Source organism: Narcine bancroftii, chromosome 4 (assembly GCF_036971445.1).
Source record: "Narcine bancroftii isolate sNarBan1 chromosome 4, sNarBan1.hap1, whole genome shotgun sequence".
In the NCBI taxonomy this organism is placed as follows: Eukaryota; Metazoa; Chordata; class Chondrichthyes; order Torpediniformes; family Narcinidae; genus Narcine; species Narcine bancroftii.
The window spans coordinates 288,822,475-288,846,786 of record NC_091472.1 but is presented as its reverse complement, the minus strand read 5'-3'; the positions used below and the strand labels follow the sequence as shown (position 1 = coordinate 288,846,786).

At 38.9% G+C, this 24,312-nt stretch overlaps 1 protein-coding gene across 3 annotated transcripts in view; it reads left to right on the top strand.

The window, feature by feature from the left end:
• scn1laa (sodium channel, voltage-gated, type I-like, alpha) overlaps window positions 1-24,312 on the top strand; it is a 146,350-nt gene that overhangs the window by 7,701 nt on the left and 114,337 nt on the right. For all 3 annotated transcript variants that reach the window (XM_069935333.1, XM_069935330.1, XM_069935332.1), the window contains 9 exons: window positions 3,488-3,616; window positions 4,314-4,405; window positions 7,429-7,683; window positions 8,913-8,976; window positions 9,661-9,802; window positions 13,656-13,862; window positions 14,718-15,005; window positions 17,536-17,883; window positions 23,172-23,304. In XM_069935333.1, the coding sequence (XP_069791434.1) occupies window positions 3,488-3,616; window positions 4,314-4,405; window positions 7,429-7,683; window positions 8,913-8,976; window positions 9,661-9,802; window positions 13,656-13,862; window positions 14,718-15,005; window positions 17,536-17,883; window positions 23,172-23,304 (1,658 nt within the window). The remainder of the gene's footprint in view (window positions 1-3,487; window positions 3,617-4,313; window positions 4,406-7,428; window positions 7,684-8,912; window positions 8,977-9,660; window positions 9,803-13,655; window positions 13,863-14,717; window positions 15,006-17,535; window positions 17,884-23,171; window positions 23,305-24,312) is intronic.

Sequence of the window (24,312 nt, the reverse complement as noted above, 5' to 3'; positions counted from 1 at the left end):
TGCTTTTTAAAGTATCCCTTTGGATAAATTTAATATCGTTGCCTGGAATACTTTCCACTCCTTCTCAAATGAATCTCTTTCTATTTTTAAGATGTTCCTTTACAGTCAGTTAAATCGTCATACAGCTCACTGTTAAATCTTATAGAGCTTATTTCTTCCCTAATTCTAAATTGGATCAAATAGTTACGTGATTGAATTCCAATATTTTCGTGAGTTCTAGAAAGTTAACCCAGAATTTCCAGTCCTGCTAGGCGGCAGCATAATATATACTGTGGGCACATAGGATAGATATTCAGTGGATGTCACCAGCCACTCTCATTAGCCTGTACACTACTGTGGAGCCAGAATTTGAACTGTTGCTTGGTTTTGTCAAGTGCAGCAATGCAGTTCCTCGCTTCTGGAAAGCAAAAATAATGCAAGAAATCGAGAACCAGGTCATTCTCCCCCCCCCCCCCCCCCCACTGGAATCTGCTCCTCCAATCATTACATTTTTAATAATAAAAAAATATTTATAGCATGGTAGAAGATGATTCCTATCATTTGAACTCATGCCACTCAGTTAAGATCATGGCCGCCTTGATTATTGGTTTCAATATAATTTTTTTCCCTTCTCCCTATAATCTTGATTCCCATGTAGTTCATACATCTGCCTCAACCTCAAACAGACTTATAGATTATATTTCACTCTCTCTGAGTGAGAGAGTTGCAAAAAATTGTAATCCTCTGAGAGGAAAAAAAACATTCCTTCTCTGCTTGCAATTGGCTGATCTCTTTGTTGCAAGATATCTCTCCAGTTCTAGACACCTCAGCAAAGGTATAGCAGTTCCTAAATTTTCAGCAATACTCCATCTTAATCAGTCCCAGATTAAAACTCACAGGAGTGGATCAGCATGAATGTATTTCTAAATCACGAATGACTGAATCATGATTTACAAGTTAAAATTAAATATGGAAGTTTTCAGACACTTGTGATTTTAGTAAAAACATAAAAATGCTGGGGGAGCTCAGCAGGGCCTCACAGTATCCCTAGGAGGTAAAACCAATGTTTTGGGCCTGAGATGAGGGGGTTGACCTATGAGGAGATGCTAAATCGTCTGGGATTATACTCACTCAAATTGACCAGAATGAGAGGAGATCTTATAGAAACATATAAAATTATGAAAGGGATAGATAAAATAGAGGCAGGAAAATTGCTTTCACTGGTAGGTGAGACCAGAACTAGGGGACACAGCCTCATGATTCAGGGATTAGATTTAAGACGGAGATGAAGAAAAACTTTTTTTTTCCTCAACAGAGTAGTGAATCTGTAGAATTCTCTGCTCAGAGAAGGAGTTGAGGCTACTTCATTAAACATATTTAAGGTTCAGTTAGATAGATTTTTACATTAAAAAAAGGAATTAAGGGATATGGGGAAAAGGCAGGTAGATGGAGTTGAGTCAATGATCAGATCAGCCATGATCTTATTGAATGACAGAGCAGGCTTGATGGGCCGGGTGGCCTACTCCTGCTCCTATTTCTTGTGTTCTTATGTTCTTCAAGTTATGAGTAAAAAAGCAGACAGATGCCTGAATTTTCCACGACCTACTACCTCTAGACATATCTTCTCCTCTCCAGCTTTCACAGAGACTGCTCCCTCCATTCCTCGTCCACTCCTCCCTTCCCACCAATCACCCCCTTGGCATCTGCCCCTGTGAGTGCAGGAAGTACTACCTCTTCCCTCACCATGATTTGAGGTCTCAGACTTCACTTGTGAATTTGCAAGGGCCATTTATTGTATCTGGTGTTCCTGCTTGTGGTCTCCTCTACATCGGAGAGACTGGATGTGGACTGGAGATTGTTCTGTTGAGCACCTTGATTCTGCCACAATGGCGGGGATTGCACAATGACAATCCATTTCAATTCCCTGCCCCAGTCCCACGACAACATGTCGATTCTTGGTCTCGTGCACTGCCAGATTGAGACTACCCACATACTGGAGGAACAACACCTCATATTCCATCTGGACACCCTCCAACCGATGGCATTAACATCGACTTCTCCGGTTTCTGTTTGCACCCTCTCCCTTCTATCCTTATTTCTCCTATCCTCCAGCTCTCTCTCTCTCTCCCCCCCTCTCTCTCTCATTCTTTTTCCCTTTGCATCCTTTCCTCTAGTTCTGCATTCACAGAGCCAACCCCTCCCCTGATCAATTCTCTCCTTTCCTCTCATCTTTTTACCTATAATGTTTTTTTACTCAACCACTGGGTTCCAGGAAATTATTCTCAAATTCCTGGAATGCAACCTGTGTAAAAAGATCGGAATGGAAATTAACGACTCATTCCTGTTCCTCAATTTTACCGGCGGCACCCCCAGGCATTATTGCGGACTGCCTGCAGTCTAAGCTGAATTGCAGGTGGGCCCACCACAATGGGCTAGTGAATAGGACGACGTTGTCGCTGTGATGCTGTACGTCGCACAAAGGATATACGTCACAGTCGACATTGACCCACATCCAGCTACAGGTCGTTCCAATGCAAACGATCTCTCCGGAAGGTAATTGTGGTAATTGCCGACAGAAAAAAAATCAGTCAGTTATATGTAAAAATCATATATGGTTAATTATCACTCTGTGTCTGTTAGTCTGTAGTCCTCCCTCTGCTCTTTCTTTCCTTCTCCACAGCCTATTAATTCAGGCCACTGACTACTTTTTACTCACTGCTTGAAAAAGGGCTCAGACTCGAAACATCAGTTATATATTTTTGCCTATTATGGATGCTGTGAGACCTGCTGAGTTCCTCCAACAATTCTGTGTGTTAACTAATAAATTTTTAATATGTCGCTCACTTTACACCCAATTAACCTATACCCCTCAGGACATTTTGAATGGTGATAGAAACCAGAGTCCCCGGGGAAAACCCACACAGACACAGGGAGAACGTACAAATTCCTTACAGACAGTGCAGGATGCGAACCTTGGTCCTGATCACTGATGCTGTAAAGGCGTTGCGCTAGCTGCTACGCCGAGTCCAGACAACCTTCAAGACTCAAAGTGTGCATTTTCACACTGAGTGTGACCCAGCACCGCTTCTGATTTGCACTTCTATGAGTAAGATCTAATTATCATGCGGTGAAAGCTCACAATGATCTAATTTTCTGGAGGATTTATTCTTGTAAATTATCCCAATTATATTCTTGAATTTTCATTTATTTGGTAAGCATTTTTGCATTTATTTTACCTGGCAGGAAATTGTGTCTTAGATATACTGTACGTCGTTCTCAAATTTGATTGGGACTCAAGTCTGAAATATTAACCTAGAAAGAATAAAAATGTTGCATCTAGTTCCTCAATTCTGTATTATTTAGTGGTGTAAAAGTGAAAGGCATCTTTGTAGCAAAAATTATAAGTGAAGATCTCAGCCTTTCTAGCTGGGAATTTATGAACGTCTTCCTTTTCAGTGATGCTGGCCAGAAAATTGCTGAACAAATGTGTTTTATTGTTTTCTAATAGGTATACCTTCACTGGTATTTACACATTTGAATCACTTATAAAAATTCTTGCAAGGGGCTTCTGTGTAGATCACTTCACCTTTCTCCGAGATCCATGGAATTGGTTGGATTTTAGTGTCATTGTTATGGCGTAAGTACTTTTAAGATAGCCAAATATATCCTTATGCTTGTCCCCCTTTCAGGCATAACTACAGAATGGTCAATTCAAAAGAGAGTAATATATATAATGTGTTCATAAACAGTATTTATAGTTCCATCAAAAAAGCTGCTTGGTAATTCAGATCGATTGCCTTGATTTATCATCATTGCTTGGTTCTCGGTGGGTAGATGTAAAACTTGGTGCAAAATTAAGACACACTAGAATGTCCCAGCTCTTATTCCTGGTTGGTTAATTAAACTATTCTCACTCAGGCAAGCAGTGAAATACTGAGATTGAGTCCAATGTCTTTGGGCTTGGGAATGCTTTAACAAGTTATTTATAATAGTCTCCACGTTTGGCTATTACCATTATCTGGGTTTACTTGTGAAGGGACACAATTTGGAGCACCAGAGGACTGTCAACATTCATTGAACTGTACTCTGTATGAGTTGTAACCTCTGATGAGAGAAAAATAAGAAGGAAACTAAATGCACGATTACTGCCACCAAACAGAAAGACCAATTGACAATCTATATAATGGACAAAAACCTTCATGAAATGAAAAAGAGAAAAAAATATATAAAGAAAAAATCTTTTAAAAAATGATCCCCTATTTGGACTGAACATATTAAGAAAGAATATATTGAAATGCTTCCAAAGCCAAAATAACTGTGATTTAATTCTACAGGTATGTAACAGAATTTGTAAACCTAGGCAATGTTTCAGCTCTTCGAACTTTCAGAGTATTGAGAGCTTTGAAAACTATTTCTGTTATACCAGGTAAGATGTGATTGATGCTAGGTGCTGGCAGGCCCCATGTACCTCCAATTGTCTATTTGTGTGCTGTCATTGTGTTTGTCTGTGCCCTCCCCTATTACAGATATGTGACAGAATTTGTGGACCTGGGCAATGTCTCAGCGTTGAGAACATTCAGAGTTCTCCGAGCTTTGAAAACAATTTCAGTCATTCCAGGTGAGAGCTGGGTTAAACACTGAGGCCGATCTTACTTTATTTCAACAAAAGTAAAGCACACATGCAGGAATCATAAAATATATTTTAAAATATTGGATTCCTTGCATTTGAGTGTGCTTTTTTTTGTTTGTTGGTCAGCCTTGATGCTTAACAACTTCTTGCATGAGACATTGCATTATCCAGCATGAGTGGTTTGCATCCGATCATGTCTGTCTTCCCCTTCCCCTTTCTGCAAATTACTCAATGGATTCTGCGGAAACATCCTGTTGAAATTGTGCATTTTTCTTTTGCTGCGGTCAAACTCCACGTCTAAACAATATAATTCAAAATCAATACTCAAAAATACTGAATTTACAAATACGGAGATGACGAAAAAACAAATACATGAAAGATTTGTTAATTTGAGTTATCCTTTCTACTCCAAACCATTTTTTTTTACAGCTTGTTGTTTGCCAGTTTTGTAATCTGATTGTTACTCAAGTTTCCCATGTAATTTCTGAATAGGTATTCTCATTCCTCTGCCAGACGTGTAATTTTTAATATCTCAAACTGTTGATCATATTTGCTTTAAACCACTTATTTGGCCAGTGACATTAGTCAAAGAAAATCAAAACAAATATTATGTTTAAGACGTAAATAATGAATGTAAAATATGTTATAAAACGTAGATTTGGAGACACCACTTAAAAAGGTTCTTTTCTCTGCATTCAGCCCTCAAAATTGAAAGGAAGTCTTTCTATTAGGATAAACATATTCCTGAATTATAAAATGCAACATTACTTGAGTAGGTCTGTTGAAACAAAATTGGAAAGGCAACTCAGCTGTGCAGGTGATAGAATGGCTATCACACTGGTCCATCCAGTGAAGTTGCATGTTGTTTTTGTGAGAGTGTGGACCTCCTCTGGTTTCCTCTCACATCCTGAGACATGCAGTTGGTTGGCCAATGACCACTGTAAAATGGCCCGAGGGTCTGTTTGAATGGTGGAATCTTCAGGGAGTTGATGGAATGTGGGTGAATAATAGTTTATTAATTTGGGATGGTATAAATAAATGGTTGATGATCTACATGGATTTGGTCGTTCTATGTCTCCTTTCTTTTTCAATCTTTTTATTTAGATGCAGATAAATAAACATAAGAATGATACAAAGTGATTGGCATTGCATTAACAATGGTTCACATATACAAACGCAGACACGGAGCAACATATGTAAACACAGCCTCCCAATATCTTAAAGGCGAAACATGAAAAGGAATAACATTTTATTACAAAAATATCCCCCAAACTAAGAAACAAAACAGAAAAGAAGACAAAGGCTGGACGACCATGTTTCAGCAGATAAACAATTATTTTGTGGTTAATTCCACTCCTCTGCACACACAAAAAAAAATTGTTGAAAAGGATTCAGAAAGGATCAATTTACATCATATGGAAGTGTTGAATAAAGGGCCTCCAAATTTCTTCAAATTTAACCGAAGGGTCAACAGTACCACTTCTAATTTTTTTCAAAATTTAAACATGCTATCGTTTGGGAAAACCATTGAAACTTAGTAGATGGTTTAGGGCCTTTCCATTTGAGTAGAATGGATCTCCTGGCTATTAAAGTACTAAATGCAATCACATGACATGCTTAAGCAGATAACTGGCCAGTGTCAAAAACTGGTCGTCCAAAAAGTGCAGGTAATAGGATGAGGTTGTAGGTCAAAGAGTAAAACTGCTGAAATAATATCAAAAATATCTTTCCAATATTTTTTCAGGAAAGAGCAGGACCAAAACATATGTGTCAGGGAAGCCATCTCAGAATTTCATCTGTCGCAGACAGGGTTTACACGGGAGTAAAAACGAGCTAGCTTGTCCTTTATGGGCCCAATTAACCACTTTAAAATGTGTCAAAGAGTGTCGAGTGCACATTGAAGAAATGTTAACTAATTTGAGAATTTTCTTCCATGTCTCTATAGGTAAAGTCCTAATCTAATTTTTTTCTTCCAACTGGAATATGAAGGGAATAGTATGTTTTCACGATTTATTTATGGATAACTGCCTCATTTTTTGGGCAGTTGACTAATCAATATAATTTGCCTCGATCATATTTTTTTCAGAAATCGACAGATTAGGAACTTTTTAAATGTTAGTTTATCTACCTTTCTGATACCACATCAGACGGAAGTTACCAATTAAAATTTGATGTTTAAACCCTTTCCAGAAGAGTTTAATAGCAGCAATTTATGATTTGAGCTTGAAAATGCATCCAGAGATTTCTGACAAAATTAAAAATAAATGGGAAAGAGTTCTCTAGCTTCTATGGTACATCTAAATTTTCAGAGATGTACATTTTATCCCATTCATAAAGTAATGCATGTGTAAGGTTTATTTTGACTGCATAAAATATGCAGCTTTTCATTCTTATTGCAAGGTATCAGGTCACTCATAACCTGCTTTATGCAAATTTACATCAATTTAAGTTATTTATTGCAATGCATTGTTTGCATGAGATTGACAACTACAAAAGGAACTGAAATAAATAGCAGAACATTAGAAATATTCAGCAGGCCAGGCAGTACTTGTGGAAAGAAAAGCTGAGTTAATGTTTTGGGTCAATGGCCTTGAAAGTTGATTGACCTGAAATATTCAACTATATTTCTCTCTCTACAGATGCTGTCTGATGAGCTAAGTATTTCTAACATTTTTCTGTCTTTATTTCAGGTTTCCATCAGCTGCAATTTTATTTTTTGCTTTCGTCAGTTGTAGGAAGAACTGATATTTCCTTACATGTTATGCATACATCAAAAATTACAGAAGAACTTGTGTGTGTGCTTTTGTTTTTTGTTGCAGGTCTCAAGACTATTGTGGGCGCCCTCATCCAGTCAGTGAAGAAGCTGTCTGACGTTATGATTCTGACTGTTTTTTGCTTGAGCGTATTTGCACTAATCGGGCTACAGCTGTTCATGGGAAACCTAAAACATAAATGTGTACAGTGGCCACCACCTGACTTCAATGTTACAACTTACATCTCATTTAACCTGAATGACACTCTGGTGAATGAGACATTAAATAAATTTAACTTGGATAACTACATCCTCGAAGAAAGTAAGCACTTAATGTTCATGTTAGTTAATTTATTGTTTAAGATTAAGTCATGCTTCAGCTCTATATTTGTTCTTAGCTTTTAAGTCAAGATTTTAATTTAAAATATTATTTACCAACAAACACCTTTTGGAAAGTATTTGATTCCATAGCAGGGTTATTTTTTCAGACAGTAACTGGCCTTTCCGGCCCATGAACCCCGGGTGTCCAATTACCCCCAATTAACTTACAACCCCTGTATGTTTTGAAGAGTGGGAGGAAGCCGGAGCACCCAGGGAAAACCCACGCAGACACAAGGAACATGTATAAACTCCTCACACGCAGCACCAGATTAGAACCTGGGTCGCTGGCACTGTAAGAATGTAGTGGCAAGCACTATTCTAACCATGTTGGCCCATGGGGATATTAAAACCTAATCCTTTTTTGTTTTCTACATTTACAGGCCTATCTGAAATCATGACACATTTATTCATTTAGACATGCACACGGCACAGTAACAGGCGATTTCGCCCCATGAGCCCGGGCCGCCCAATTACATCCAATTGACCTACAACTCCCAGCATGCTTCCAACAGTGGGAGGAAACTGGAGCAGCTGGGAAAAATCCACGCAGACACAAACTCCCGACAGGCAGCGTGGGAGAACCCTGGTCCCGATCACTGGTGCCGTTACAACGTTGTGCTAACCATGCTGCCCAAATTCCTAAATAATTTACAAAATTAGGACACTCTTCCCATGGTTAGATAATTCATTACAAATGGAGAAACGAGTTTTCCAAGTTTCTATATTTCAGCTACTCGATAAATTTATTGAATTGTCAATTGTATTGTGAATGAAAACTTGAAACGTATCGTGCCATTTCCCTTGAAAAGACATTTCATTATTACCTTTATCAGATAATGTCCCATCATTTTAACTTTTAATGAACAAAATTTCAGAATTAATACATGGGTATTCACCAGTTTGAGTATATAATTTGTAATGACATGAAGGATTAACATGTTCTGCTTTTATTGTTCTCTTTTTAACATGAAACGTTAAAAAAAAATCAAAACTAGTACTATAGAAAACAATTAAAAAGTTACTTCTCATTTACAACTAGATAAATATGGCAGTAGATTGTGATTGTTTATTAAATAGTTGACCAAAAAAATAATTGCCAACATCTGTAGGCCAGTGTATTTGTAGAAAAAAAATAGAAAATAATATTTTTTTTTACCCTTATGTTTACAGAAAATCATTATTTCCTAGAAGGATCTAAAGATGCATTGCTTTGTGGTAATGGCTCAGATGCTGGGTGAGTTGTATTTAATTTTGCTTTGGACTGAACTTACCTTGGAACAGAGAAGAATTGTCATGTTTAAAGCCATGAATTTGTCACCGAGGGTGTTAAATGGCATTTGGAATAGGAATAATGGGAAGCATTATAACCATATAACCATTTACGGAGCGGAAACAGGCCACGTTGGCCTTTCGAGTCCGCACCGGTTCACTGATTTTGTGCGCCCTCTTCAGGCATTGGTCCCGGTCATCAAAATTCAATGATCATGTTATAAAGTGCAATATTACGCAAAATTCACTTCATTCAGAGATTATAACAACATTTAGGAAAATCAAATGTCTTTAAAAGAAAGAGAGCTAAATCTATTGAGAGTATACTAATTGGGATACTGACAATAGTTTCAGTGATGTATTTGGAAGATATATGGAATTGTTTTAGAATTGATAAATATGTTGTGCAAACATCAGCAATAGGAGTGTATTCTTCTGATATGATGTGCAAGAAGGGCCTATGAGTTTTTGAGGCACATGAACTTGTACTAGCTTTAGTGACAAAAGGCCTCCAGCAGATCACATAAAATGATAGGCAAACCAGTGTATATGAGGCATTAATTAAATGCAGTAGCTACAAATTTTCAAAAGTAAAAATGTTAAATATTTTAATTGTGCTTTGAATTCTTTTATATTTTATACTCCTCAGTCAATGTCCTGAGGGCTATTTATGCATGAAAGCTGGAAGAAACCCTGATTATGGTTATACCAGCTTTGACACATTTAGCTGGGCATTCTTATCATTGTTTCGGCTGATGACACAGGACTATTGGGAAAATCTTTACCAGCTGGTAAGCAAGCTTTATCATGTAACCAATATAGAATTGTATTTGCTGCAAAACACTTTTTTTCAATGCTACAGTCTACAGTGTGTTTGGCTTGCATTAGATGAACTATAGTTAAAATAAAGAAAATTATGTTCAAAGGAATCACAACAGAATAAAACACTTATTTTTGACTAAACAATTATTCCTTCTTCTCAAGTACTTGTTGCCAAACATTGAAGCTACTTCTCGTCCTTACATTTTATATCTCAATTTACCTCCCCTATTGATTTGCTTCCTTGGTATCCAGTAGTTCAGTGGAATTTGACAGGTATTTCCCATCCTTCTCTGCTGGGCATTATAATGTGATGATGCAGAACTTGGGAAGTGTTGCAGAACAAAAGAAAAAATATTCTCCGGTAATGTTCTCAAGTGGTGGGAAACAAGCTGTGGAATAAATTATTTCAAATTAATCAGTGACCAGCCATAAAATGTACTTCTGTAGCTATCTATTTTTTGACTAAAATATGTAATGAGATAAATGCCTCTGCCATGAGTGAAATAATGTAAATATGTACTGTGTTTAGAAGAGACCCCAGTGGAAAGAAAGGAAAACTAAAATGTTATAAATGATGAAATAAGTTAGGGTGGAGAAGGTGAAAATAATCCTTATTTTGCAGTCTTTTTTGGGATGCAAAAGGCACTTTGATCAAATTTTGTGAATCAGTCCTGGACAAACCCAATCCGAGTGTAACAAGTGTTTGCACGACCTCAAAACAGTTGCTAGCTTTCAGGGCCTAAATGTCATGTCTTTCTAGGCCCACAATAGCACAACGGCTGCCATCGAGTAATGCAGCACTCTGCCCTCATCCTATTTTTCCAGGATTTGGCCCATCATCTTTTATGCCTTAGCAATTCAAATGCTTCTTAAATGTGATGAGATAATCTGCCTCCATCATTCCCTCAGGCAAAATGTTCCAAAATATTTACTTCCCCTTACCTCAAAGTGGTGCCCACCAGCTTTACGTACCTCTGCTATGGGGAAAAGCATTCTGCTCATAATGTTGTATTCCTCAATCAGGTCCCCCTCGAGTTCCTTCTCTCCAAGAAAAACAAACTAGTCTTTCCTCATTACTGAGGCATTCCATCCTACTGAATCGCCCTGCACCTTGTTCATTGTAATTCACTTTCTTCCTTTGGAGTGGCAAATCTGAGCTCTGCAGTACCACATCTTCATAAAGTCGAACTATAACTTGTATGCTCTTATATTCAATGCTCCACTTAATGAAGGCAAATATTCCTCATCCCTTCTTAACCAACGTCATTATCTATGCTGCTGTTTCTATTGATCAGTGGAATTTGAGAGTAAACTTGGTTTACAGTTATTCCCTAGGGCCATACCACTCATCTTCCCAAAACGTATCAATTCATCAATGTGAGGATTAAATTAATTTTTATTTGCCGTTGCTTTGCCCATTTTACCAACATAATCCTGCAGGTCTAAATAGTCCTCGGTACAATCAACAATACCACAAATTTTCATCTCATCAGAAAACTTGGCAACAAATACATTCATTTATGAAATGTATAAATTACTACGAAGGAAAATGCCTAACTTAAATATTCATGAATCAAGATTGAAATTGGAAACTGATTTGAATGGGAAAATAAATGAAAATGATTGGAGGAATTTATGTAAAGATAACATGACTAAATTTATTAATGTGAGCCATAAGGTTAGTTCAATATAATTTTTTACATCAATTGTATTTAAACCCCTCAAAAATTAAAAAAGATTTAATGTCTTCAGATTTTTGTTTTAAATGTGGTAAAGAAGCAGGTTCCTCTTTTCATTCTGTTTGGTTCTGTTCTAAAGTTAAAACTTTATGGTTACAAGTTAAATTATTTTTGGACAAAATATTGAAAGTTAAACTCCCGTTTGATCCAATGTTGTTTTTATTTGGGAATATTAAAATGATGAGTTTAACATGAAGATTATGTTTCAAATTGAATTTTTATGATTAGCTCTAGCTGTATCCAAGAAATGTTTGGCTATTACTTGGAAATCTGATTTGGTGTTGGGGATGCATCGACGGCACACTGAAATGAAATCTCATATCCATCTTGAAAAGATAACTTATAATTTGCAGGATAGATATATATTTTTTTTAAAATATGGAGCCCATATTTAAAAACTGTTGGTTTGAAGATGTGAACTCTCAATCTTAGATCCTCAGCTACAAAGTTGAATTATGTGTAATTAATGATCTCCTTCTTTCTTTTCTCTCTTTTCGTGGGTAAACATAGGAGGCGGAGTGGTAGGGGAATAATGGGGAGGGATAAAGAGTTTGGGGTTTGTGTTCTATATAAATTGTCCACATATTCTTTTCTGTATGTATTTTATTGTAATTGTGGCTTTAGATTTTTAAATAAAGTATTCAAAAATGAAAACTTGCCAACTGCACTTTATAGGTTCACATCCTAATTATCGATATATAAGCTAAACAGTCATGGTTCTGGCACAGATCCCTTGTACCACCATTCCTCCATCATCTTCTATCACTTCTTACCAAGCCAGAGCTGGGTCCAGTTCCATAATGAGGCTGCCGGAAGTTGTTGAAGCCTTTGATAGAGTTTGGAACACTTAGTGTAGGATGATGGATCACTGTGTAATTACACCAAGCCCTTCCCTCCACCCCCACCTCCTCTCGTCCAGGTTATAAATAGACTCCAATTGAGGTTTAGGGTTTTGGAGACTCAACTTTGAGCTAGGTTTTGTCATTGGGCATGTGGTAAATTGAAAATTCATTGCTGGTTCCTAGTGATCATGTTATTCCCCAACCACCATATTTATCTTGCTTCTAATCCATATCTTTCTGAGAGTGGATAGCATCCTGATTTTTGCGGTGCATTTTCAAGTGCACTGCAGGTGTTACACTCATCACATGTACATGAACTTGCAGCAGGCCCTACAGCACAGAGTGGAAGAACGACACACACTCGATTGGGTCATAGTCAGGACTCATTTATTGCTCTCTCTGCTCCTGCTTATATAGGCCCAGTTTCCCATCACTGGGCCCAATTTTCCTGCCGTTGCAGGCGGGAGTGACGCCAACGGCATTCCGGCTGCTGATTGGTTGGCATTCCTGCCACGCGGGCACTTGGCCAGGGAGAAAGGCCATTAGCCTGCATGGGCCTTGCGGGATCGCCGCATTTATCCGCCATTTTGTGACCCGGGTCACCTCCCGGGTAGCGGGCCGCTACAAACCTCTAATAATAGTTCACAGTTAATCAAAATTTTGTAAGTAAAACATATAATGGAAATCTACCAACTTAATTATTTTAATGATGACCCAAATGTGCTTGTTGGATGTCATAGATGCAGGATTCTGTGGAATGTTTTCTTAAAGCAGGTTGCCATGATTTGTTCACTGTCAGTAAAGAAAAGAATCACAATACTAACATTGCTCTGAAGATGCTGGGTTGTAGGTTAATTGGGTGGCACAGGTTTGAATGGCTGGAATTGGCTTCTACTGTGCTGTAAATACAATTTAAAATTTAAATTTAAAGCTAGCCTGATAAATATTTACAGCCATATATCTTGGCCTTTTGAAAAGCCCAATTTGTATATACTTCCCATGTTGTTTTATTTGTTGGAATCATGATTGCTGACAGAGAAATATTGAGAATGATCTTATACTGTATGATAATTCTATTAATCAGTGTTTTTACTTACTATTTATAATTGGCAGTAAATTTTGTTGAAGGATTTTCTTACTCAAGAAGTATATTGTCTTTCTGTATATCATTCCTGATTTCTCAGTAAAAAAAACAATCTGAGCCAATGAGTAATGGAGAGTCTAATTCTTTGTGCCATTAGACCTTGAGAGCTGCTGGAAAAACATACATGATATTTTTTGTGCTGGTCATTTTCCTGGGATCTTTCTATTTGGTCAATTTGATTCTGGCTGTTGTTGCCATGGCGTATGATGAGCAAAACCAAGCCACTTTGGAGGAGGCAGAGCAAAAAGAAGCAGAATTTCAGAAAATGCTTGAGCAACTTAAAAGACATCAAGAAGAAGCTCAGGTAGAGTTTCATAATTGTCCTTTGTTTGAAGATGTCAAATTGCCGAATTAGTTAGGATTCTTCATCAATCAGTTGATGATTGAATTACTGACTCTCTCTGTGACGACTGTCTTTCTGTATTATAATCAGAGGTCTTAGGCCCCTCTCTTTACTAGAATGTTTTTTTTTGGTATATAAAATGGGACATCCAGGCTGCATTTCTTTAAACAGTGACTGAAGGCTCGTTTAGTGGACGAGATTTGTAACAGCCATAGGGTTTCACTTTCACTCATGAACCTAACAATACAGACGTATTAAGAGTTAGATCAAATGCTTGGAAAAACACGATTGTATTTTTTCCCAGGTTTCTTTAGGCCACGAGATGTTGATCCTGAAATTCAAGGTCGTCTGACTGTTTTATATCTGCAACCCCTGCCCTACAGCATCTAATTGTTTCCTTTGAAAAAGCAAATGCTCAAGTGATTTGGTCTCATTGCCCTCTTGCTTTTCATGGTTGTGTCATTGCATCTGTGCCTTTAAAGTAGGAATAAAGCTCTGTTCAAGAAAGAGCTCAAGACGAAGGCCTACAGTCCTGTGAATAATAATAACAATATTTTTTAAAATGTATTTTGGTTGAGGTGGTAGTCTTGGTGCTACCCTGATTAGTAACAATTTTTAGTTTGGTTTATTCTTGCTTGTCTGCTTTGGTAACAAAATATTGTGGAATCATTTAGCTGACGCAAACTTGCTAGGCAAAACCGCCTCCTGTGCTAACATTACTTTGTGCCTTTGCTGTATATAAAACCGCTTTGTACCTTTTTGCAAGTTGGAGAAAAATCCCTCACAGAATGCTCTGGTGTTCTTTCCATTGGGCAGGCTGCAGCAGCTCTAACAGCTGAGGCAGAGAATGAAAGTGGAAGGGTTGAAATATGCGAAATGTCGCACAGTTCCTCTGAAACATCGAAACTTAGTTCAAAAAGTGCCAAGGAAAGACGGAACAGAAGAAAGAAGAGGAGACAAACAGAACAAGGAATTGAGGATAAGGATGGCCTGAAGATTCACAAATCAGAATCGGAAGACAGTGGTAGAAAAGGGAATGGTTTCCGATTTCCCATTGATCCGAACTGCCTTTCTTATGAAAAGAAAAATTCTTCCCCACAGCAGGTACGGAACTAAGTTACAAAATTTGTATGCCACTCGAGTGATTAATTTGACTGTACTCTCATAGAAAATGCAACGATATAACCACTGGTTGAATGGCCTGATTTATATATGTTTCTAATGACTAAATCGTAACAATTAACACAAGTTCAAGTTGCAGAGGAATTTGGAAACGGTTATCTCAATGTTTGTAAAAATATATAGTCACTTGAAATGTTACAGAAAAGTTAGAAATAATTGTTTTATTTGTTGGAAAGAGATTTTTTCCAGATTTTTTTGAATTAACATAGAAAGGAATCTGAGCTGTTCATTAAATTTAAACATTTTTCATTGATTGCATATGCCATCCTTGAACAGCAGGGACATAACCAAATATTGCATGGTTTTCCTTTCACCATTATTACTGGCCTCAAATATTATTGCTTACCTGCATTTGGCTGAGTGGTGTCTTGTTTACTTAAATATACAGTATAGATGAATTGGGCCTTTCCTGTGCTTATGATCGATTTCAGATTCCTAACTCAGCAATTAATCACAAAAATCTCAGGAGTTATTCAAGCTTAATAGGAGGGTAAACAGAAGTGATGGGAATCAATTTCTGTGAAATTGATACAGAAGTATTTTTATAAACATGAATATGTTAAAAAAGTTAGTCAAAGAAAAGTGGGGCTGATGAGGGGCAAGGAAAGAAGGGAAGGATATGCCCTTGGTTCTAAATGAAGAAGAAGAAAAAAAGAAGAGGTACAAGGACTGCTTAAAGAAATCTCTTAGTGTCTGCCACATTGACCACCGCCAGTGGGCTGATATCGCCTCAAACCGTGCATCTTGGCGCCTCACAGTTCGGCGGGCAGCAACCTCCTTTGAAGAAGACCGTAGAGCCCACCTCACTGACAAAAGACAAAAGAGGGAAAACCCAACACCCAACCCCAACCCACCGATTTTCCCTTGCAACCGCTGCAACCGTGTCTGCCTGTCCCGCATCGGACTTGTCAGCCACAAACGAGCCTGCAGCTGACGTGGACATTACCCCTCCATAAATCTTCGTCCGCGAAGCCAAGCCAAAGAAAGAAGAAAGATCCTCATGAGAGAAGAGGGTGCTGTCAAAATATCAGTAAAGGTGAAGTAGATACCAATGACAATAGTGAAATTCAATTGGATGAAACTAAAGGAGCTGTACTCAAATAATTGACATAATTCAAAATAATACTGCCAGCATGTGAATCTGATAGATGTTAAAGATGTTACAACTTCAACATTTTATGTAAAAGGAGGCATTAGCTGAACAGTTCTATGTATTGGGATCAGTCAACGTCAGTGTGATTGAAGTCTGAGAACCTACAACAGTGACATGATTTATTGCCAGATTGTATGCCACTGTTGGGCGTAATTTTGATTTCAGAAGCTAAGTGCGCCATTTAAGTGTCACTGTTTGCTACTGCAGTAACACTGGCTGCAGAAAGCAAATATGTTATGCTTTTGCTTTTCTAAACAAGCCCAATTTCTAGGTCAGATTGCATTTATGCAAGTGCATCTGATGGTGGTATTGGGGCTAATCAAATTCTTGAGCAAGAACTTGCAATCTGTCTCGTGTAATGACCCTATGACAATAAGATGAATTGTGTGATGGGCAGCATTTGTAAGGCAATTTGATGTGAGCTCTCTTTGTGAGAATGCCGCAGATGCCCTCAATTAAACAGACATTTGATAAACCAGAGACTTGCTCAAGCAGTTTCATATGTGCCACAATACTGAAGTTCAGCATTCTGACTCCTGTTATTCCTTTTGAACTTGTATGAAAAGAAACAAACCAAATAAGTATACCTTTGTAAGCATTAATTAAGGTCAAACATTTTTGTAAAGTTTATTCACCAATGCCTTTTTCTTTACAATACTGGATGTATACTGGGGAATCTGATTGGCCCATCTGTTGCTAGATTGATCGTTGATGAAGGGACAGTTCCTCATTAATTTTAATTGAGAGAAGTTCTGATGAAGAGCCAGGTTATATATTGATACTTTTGGATTTTTTTTTACATGCTTATGTTCATTTGAGTGTTTATTAACATTTAAATGTTCATCTAACATTAAAAAAATTACATTGAAATAATTGGATGTCAAGAATTAATACTGTTAAATTAACATTTTTCCAATAAATGGTGGATTATATTCGTAGAATGTAACAAATGTACGAATATTACACATATCCTGATTTTTAATAAAAATTGGGTGTATTATAAAAGAACACACATAAAAGGCTCATGAGTGGATAAGAATATTCATATATAACATGGTGATAATTAATAATTAACAATTCTGCTGGAAACACAGGGTCATGTTATTAATGTGTCCAAAGGCAAGGTTTCACCCTTTTGTATAAAGATTTATTCAGATTAAAGCAGTGCTGGGCTTTTACCAGGTCTCAGGGTTGCAAAATATTCTGTAGTTAAAATAAATGATTAAATAACTGTGCAAAGCATTAATTGCATGTTGTGATTTAAAATTGTGATTGAAATATATTCTTATTCTTTTTCAGTCTCTACTAAGTACTCGTGGATCTATCTTTTCTCCAAGACGCAATAGTAGAAGCAGTATCTTCAGTTTCAAAGCTCGGACTAAAGACGTAGGGTCAGAGAATGATTTTGCTGACGACGAACACAGCACTTTTGAAGACAATGAAAGCAGAAGGGGCTCACTCTTTATCCCACACAGGCAGGGGGAGAGACGCAGCAGTAATGTTAGTCAGGCCAGTAAGTCCTCCAGGATGCTTCCAATCCTTCCAGTGAATGGGAAGATGCACAGCACTGTGGATTGCAATGGAGTGGTTTCACTTGCCGGTGGACTTTCAACTCCAACGTCACCCATTGGACACCTTCTGCCAGAGGTGATAATAGATAAGCTAATTATTGATGACAATGTAAGGAAGCTTTATATGGTTAAGTTAGGTATATTATACAGTGAGTGCAATTGCAGCGAGGATGCAAAGTTAATCTTGCAAATGTACGGTTTTAAAGAAAATCAAAAAGTAATGTGTGAAGAGGTTTTAGATATATCATCTACATTAAAAGTCTTACATTTTAATTTTGTGTCACAAGCTATCTCTCTCATCTTATTTCACAATTCATTAAAACAAATGTTATTATAAATTTCAGTACTAGTTACTGTATCTCTCATAGGTTGTTCCAAATTATGTGTGAAACCTGCCCTGCCATTTATTAAGATCATAGTTTATCCTCAGTTCAACTTTTCTGGCATTATCTCCATATCCTTTCATGTCAACCCTGAGTATAAAAATCCCCTGGGAAAGAGAATTTAACTATTAGAATAAAGCATTCTTCTCATCTCAGCTTGGCTCCGTTTGGACATTATGCAGCCTGATAAAGGATCCCGTAACTGCGGGATCTGTGTCAAAGATGGCGGTGCCTATGATCAGCCGCAGCCACAAGGGTTTACAGACTCCACAAAAGCGGAGGACTGTCGCAGGGCACCAGAAAATGGGGAGACAACCCCTCTGTCTGAGAAGGAGAAGCAGAGGAAATGACCCTATGGTACAGTGAGCAAGGTGGCAGACCATTGAGGTGTCCTGTGGCTGAGGAACACACAGGCAGCAACTGTTGGTGACTCAAGGAGAGGAACCACGCAGGCTGTGGGCTGCTAGAGACTGCAGACTAGGGACTCACGGCAGGCGGTGGACTGCTGGAGACTGGCTTGAGAATGGCTGAAGTGACACCAGGTATCAGAACTGGGATGTGAGAGGGTGCTAGGCACTGAGAGGTTCCTAATTGTGTCAGAGTTTCAGATCTGGAGCTCGGGTTATTGATGGTTTGGACTGGACTGTGTGTGGCTTTGGAGGCTGCTGGAGCACTGGGGCAAAGCCATGAACACTCATTGACTCTGAGGGGACTCCTTTTTGCTTCGCTTCTCTGACTGTAAGAGGCGCTTCAGGCAATTTCTGCCGATGGTGAATCTGTCCACCTTACAGCAGACAAAAAGGCAATTTTGTGTAATATGACACTGTTTTTAATTACATGACGATAAATTGAATCTTGAATCGAGAGCCTCAAATATTAACTTCCCTTTTCCATGATCAATTTGGTTGCCAGGAATCTACTTTGTAAATGACATGCTGTGACAGGGATGGACTAATGTTAAAAATCAATATGCATAGATAAAACAAAGGATAAACAAAAGTGGATTATTACATAGTAAAGTCAGGTGGCCTTTTGCTGCCGACCTGTCAACTTTTGAGAGGAAAATGCCAAAGGTATGCAAGATAGGCTGGGACATTGTTGCACTTGGCCATCTATTGGTTGATTTGGGGACATTCTACACTGAGAGCAGTTAAGGCCAGCGATTTGGCAAATTGTGAAAATGGACCTTACCATGGCACATGCATCAGGCTTGTGACCTGGTTCATTGATGGAAATTATCAATATTTTGTCCTTCATAAGCTCCTTTGTAACTGATAGCAAGGTTCGCTGTAGATCAACCATTTACAACCTTTACCAGTGGTTCTCAACCTTTATCTTTCCACTCACATGCCACTTTATAAGTAATCCCTATGCCGTAAGTGCTCTATGATTAGTAAGGGATAAGGTGGTATGTGAGTGGGAATGGAAGGCTGAGAATCACTGCTCTGGACCCAATTGTTACTGAAAGATTTTGCTTGAGAAAAATTGTCAATGACCCATTTCCTTTGAAGTTATAAAACCTGCCCCCCCACATCTCCATCGGGCACACAAAACTCAAAACGGTCAACCAGTTTACCTATCTCGGCTGCACCATTTCATCAGATGCAAGGATCGACAATGAGATAGACAACAGACTCGCCAAGGCAAATAGCGCCTTTGGAAGACTACACAAAAGAGTCTGGAAAAACAACCAACTGAAAAACCTCACAAAGATAAGCGTATACAGAGCCGTTGTCATACCCACACTCCTGTTCGGCTCCGAATCATGGGTCCTCTACCGGCACCACCTACGGCTCCTAGAACGCTTCCACCAGCGTTGTCTCCGCTCCATCCTCAACATCCATTGGAGCGCTCACACCCCTAACGTCGAGGTACTCGAGATGGCAGAGGTCGACAGCATCGAGTCCACGCTGCTGAAGATCCAGCTGCGCTGGATGGGTCACGTCTCCAGAATGGAGGACCATCGCCTTCCCAAGATCGTATTATATGGCGAGCTCTCCACTGGCCACCGTGACAGAGGTGCACCAAAGAAAAGGTACAAGGACTGCCTAAAGAAATCTCTTGGTGCCTGCCACATTGACCACCGCCAGTGGGCTGATAACGCCTCAAACCGTGCATCTTGGCGCCTCACAGTTTGGCGGGCAGCAGCCTCCTTTGAAGAAGACCGCAGAGCCCACCTCACTGACAAAAGGCAAAGGAGGAAAAACCCAACACCCAACCCCAACCAACCAATTTTCCCTTGCAACCGCTGCAATTGTGTCTGCCTGTCCCGCATCGGACTGGTCAGCCACAAACGAGCCTGCAGCTGACGTGGACTTTTTACCCCCTCCATAAATCTTCGTCCGCGAAGCCAAGCCAAAGAAAAAAAAAAAAATAAAACCTGCACATAACGAGTCAATTCAGTATGACTAAAACAGTGGTTTTCAAACATTTTCTTTCCACCCACATACCACCTTAAGCACTCCCTTACTAATCACAGAGTGCCTACGGCATAGGGAATACTTAAAGTGGTACGTTAGTGGAAAGAAAAAAATTGCGAACCACTGACCTATACAATAACAACATTCATGTTGTCAGCATGGAAAATTGTAACTTGAATTATATTATGGTCATTCATAAAACCAATAAAAACATGTAATTCATTTGATTGAATGTCAAAAATTTAGTGTTTTTAATATATGATGAATTCAAGTTGCGCTGTTTAAACATAAAAGATAGAGCATAACAGCACAATTACAGGCCCTTCAGCCACAATGTAGTGCCCATTTAAATAAATCTATTCCACCATCAATTTTACCTTTCCCAACTTCAAACCCTCTCACATCCATCTAAGAGTCTTTTGAAACCTCTCCAGCGATGCATTTAAGCACCCACCACTCTGTGTATGTTTTAAAAGAAAGTCTGACATCTCTCTTGAACTTTCCTTCATTCACCTTAAACCGATGTCCTTTGCCCAAGGACAAAGGTGTGGGCTGCCCACCCTATTTATGCCTCTCAAATTCCAATGCACATCATATTTTGCCTATGAGACAGACTAAACTCTGAGAAGGAGCCACTCTCTATCAAACAGCTTGGAAGGTAGTACAGGAGAATTATTCAAAATTAATTCGGACTGAGTTCATAATTTCCTCACAATGGTTTTACATGCAGTAGATTATTAATTATGGTATAGTTGCAGACTCAAATCCACATACTAGTATGACATTGGGTTCTCTCTCTTTCTCTCTCTCTCTGCTCCCCCTCTGTTATCCCTGCTGTTCTCAAGCTCTATTACAATCATGTGATCGTCTAGTATTGCATTGCAGAGTACGCAAACACCAATTCACTGTGTTACTCAAGTGTTTTGCAGAAGCCATGAGAGATTCTATGCATTTGTTTTCAAAAGCCAGTAAATATTCATCTGTGTTAGTTAAGCAATAATGACATAGCAAACATGGGACAGCAGTAATTACAGGATGTGTCAATCATATATAAAAATGGTCACTTTAACAGACAATTAGATGGAATCAGGATTAAATATTTTGTTTATTAAGCCTTGTTACATTTGTCTGCAAGAGAAAGACATTTCCTAGTGTAAAATACTCAGTGCTCTTTGAATGAAAAGGTTATTCGTGCTGCAGGCAGGCTGCCTTTGATGCTTTCAAATGCTAATTGATCCTCAGAGTGTGGCCCTGTGCAACATCTGAATCTTACTTTCTGGATAAATACCTAATACCTAAAACTAAGTTAAAACAGAAATGCTGGAAGGACACATCAAACAAGGTTAATATTTCAGGTCAGTGATCTTTCACTTGAACTGAACCATGACATTCGGAAAATTATCAAAATTTAAAATTCATCATTTGAAATTTAGATATACATCACGGTAACAGGCCCTTCCAGCCCGCACGCCCGTCCTCCCCAAATACACCAACAAACCGGCAACCCCCATGCGTTATGAAGGGTGGGAGGAAACCAAAGCATCCGGAGGAAATCCACGTAGATACGAGGAGAATGTACAGACTCCTTTTAGTCAGCATTATATTCTAACTCGGGCCACTGGCAGTGTTGCACTAACTGCTATTCTAACTGTGCTACCTAAAGCATGAGCTAAAGCAGAGCCCACCTCACTGACAAAAGGCAAAGGAGGAAAAACCCAACACCCAACCCCAACCAACCAATTTTCCCTTGCAACCGCTGCAATCGTGTCTGCCTGTCCCGCATCGGACTTGTCAGCCACAAACGAGCCTGCAGCTGACGTGGACTTTTTACCCCCTCCATAAATCTTCGTCCGCGAAGCCAAGCCAAAAGAAGAAGAAAAAGAAAGAAGACCTAAAGCATAAATTCATTCTCCCAGCGCAGATGCTGCTGACTGGATGAGTTTTCCCAGCATTCTTTGATTTGAAATTTTCAGTATCCAAAATATCTTGGTTAACAGTAGAGAGCATATTGCAAGCAGATTGGTGAGGGAATTTACAATGAAATAATTGGTGAGTCAAATGCTATCTACCAAGCAGATCCTTGAACAGGACTTATCAGTTGCCATTGAACTGGTGACACATTCTGTGCAGCACATAAATTAAATTGCCTGATGACTGGCAGATGAGATCTGTCTGTAACCACTTTCAATCGTGCCTGCAGATGTCAGTGACACAAGGAGTGAAGTCAGGTGGCATGTTCATCGCTTCTGTTGACTTCAGATTGAATGACCCCTCCCTGCCCCCTCTCTGATTTTCTGCCATTATCATGGAAATTTTTAAAAAATGGTGGTACACCACTGATAAGTTATCAATAAATCCAAGATCAGCCACATCAGCGTCCATTTGTACCATTTTTTTCCCATAAGTACATTTTCCAAATGCAAGAATAGTGCAAGAGTAGCATGGCCTGTGTAAGTTACTTCTTAAATTGGTGTTTTGTTGTACTACTGTGTTTTTTAGGAATATATTTGAAAGTAAGCATATTGAATAAAACAGAATAATTGAGATATATATAATTGCAGGGCACTAATACAGAAGCAGACTTTAAGAAGAGGAGATCAGGATCTAATCAAGTTTCTATGGATTATCTGGACGACATGATACAAAGGCAGAGAGCTTTAAGTGCTGCCAGTATTCTCACAACGACCATGGAAGGTTTGTCAGCACTTTGATTGCACTTCAGTATCATAACAATTCACGAGTCAAAAACAGATGAGACCAATTTTCCTAGTGGTCCGTTTGGCATATTGGATTGCTGAAGAAAAAATATCAACTGGGGAGCCTGTAGAAGGCCTGTTGATTTGCTCTCCATTAATTAAAATGAATGTAAAACTAGGTGAAGGCCTTTATAGGTCTGATTTCCCTGTAGGCCCTGTGTTATTTTGTTACAATACATTCTGTGGTAGCTCATTCTAATTTACTTCTTAGAACATCTCGCTGCTGGGTGTATGAGGTGGAGGATATTGGCAGTAATTAAGAGAACCTGTGGTTTGTTCCTGTTGAATTGTCACTGATTTCTGATATTACCCTGCTTTCTCAGGAGAGCAATTTCCTGATGCCGCACCTCCCCTAATGAGACCTCTGGGAATAAATGCAAATTAGTGCTTGTGATATCCATACAATCGATGTATTCGCTGATGATACCACATTATTGGCCAAATAATGGGTAATGATGCCCCAGAATACAGGGCAAAGGTCGAGAATTTGGCCGCGTGGTTCCAGAACAAGAGTCTTGCAAGATCAAAGAGCTTATTGTGGACTTTAGGAAGGGGAGGGTGAGGGATCGCACACCTGTCCTCGTTGGTAGGATGGAGGTGAAGAGGGTTAGTACCTTCAAATTCCTAGGAGTCCGTATAATTGAAGGACCACTTCGAGGCAACCATGAAGAAGGCACAGTGATGCTTCCACTTTTGAAGAAGTCAGAGGAGATTTAACAGGTTGTTAAATATTCTATCAAACTTCTGTAGGTGTGGTGGCTGCAGAAAGTAGCAAAACACAGCCAAGCCCATCTCAGACATCCATTAAAGACACGTATGTGAGACATTGCCTGGCAGCCAACGACATTAAGGATCATCATCACCCTAGCCACAACATACTGTTACCTTCAGGAAAAGGGTAAAGAAGCCTTACGTCTGGCACCTCTAGGTTCATGAACCGTTTTCC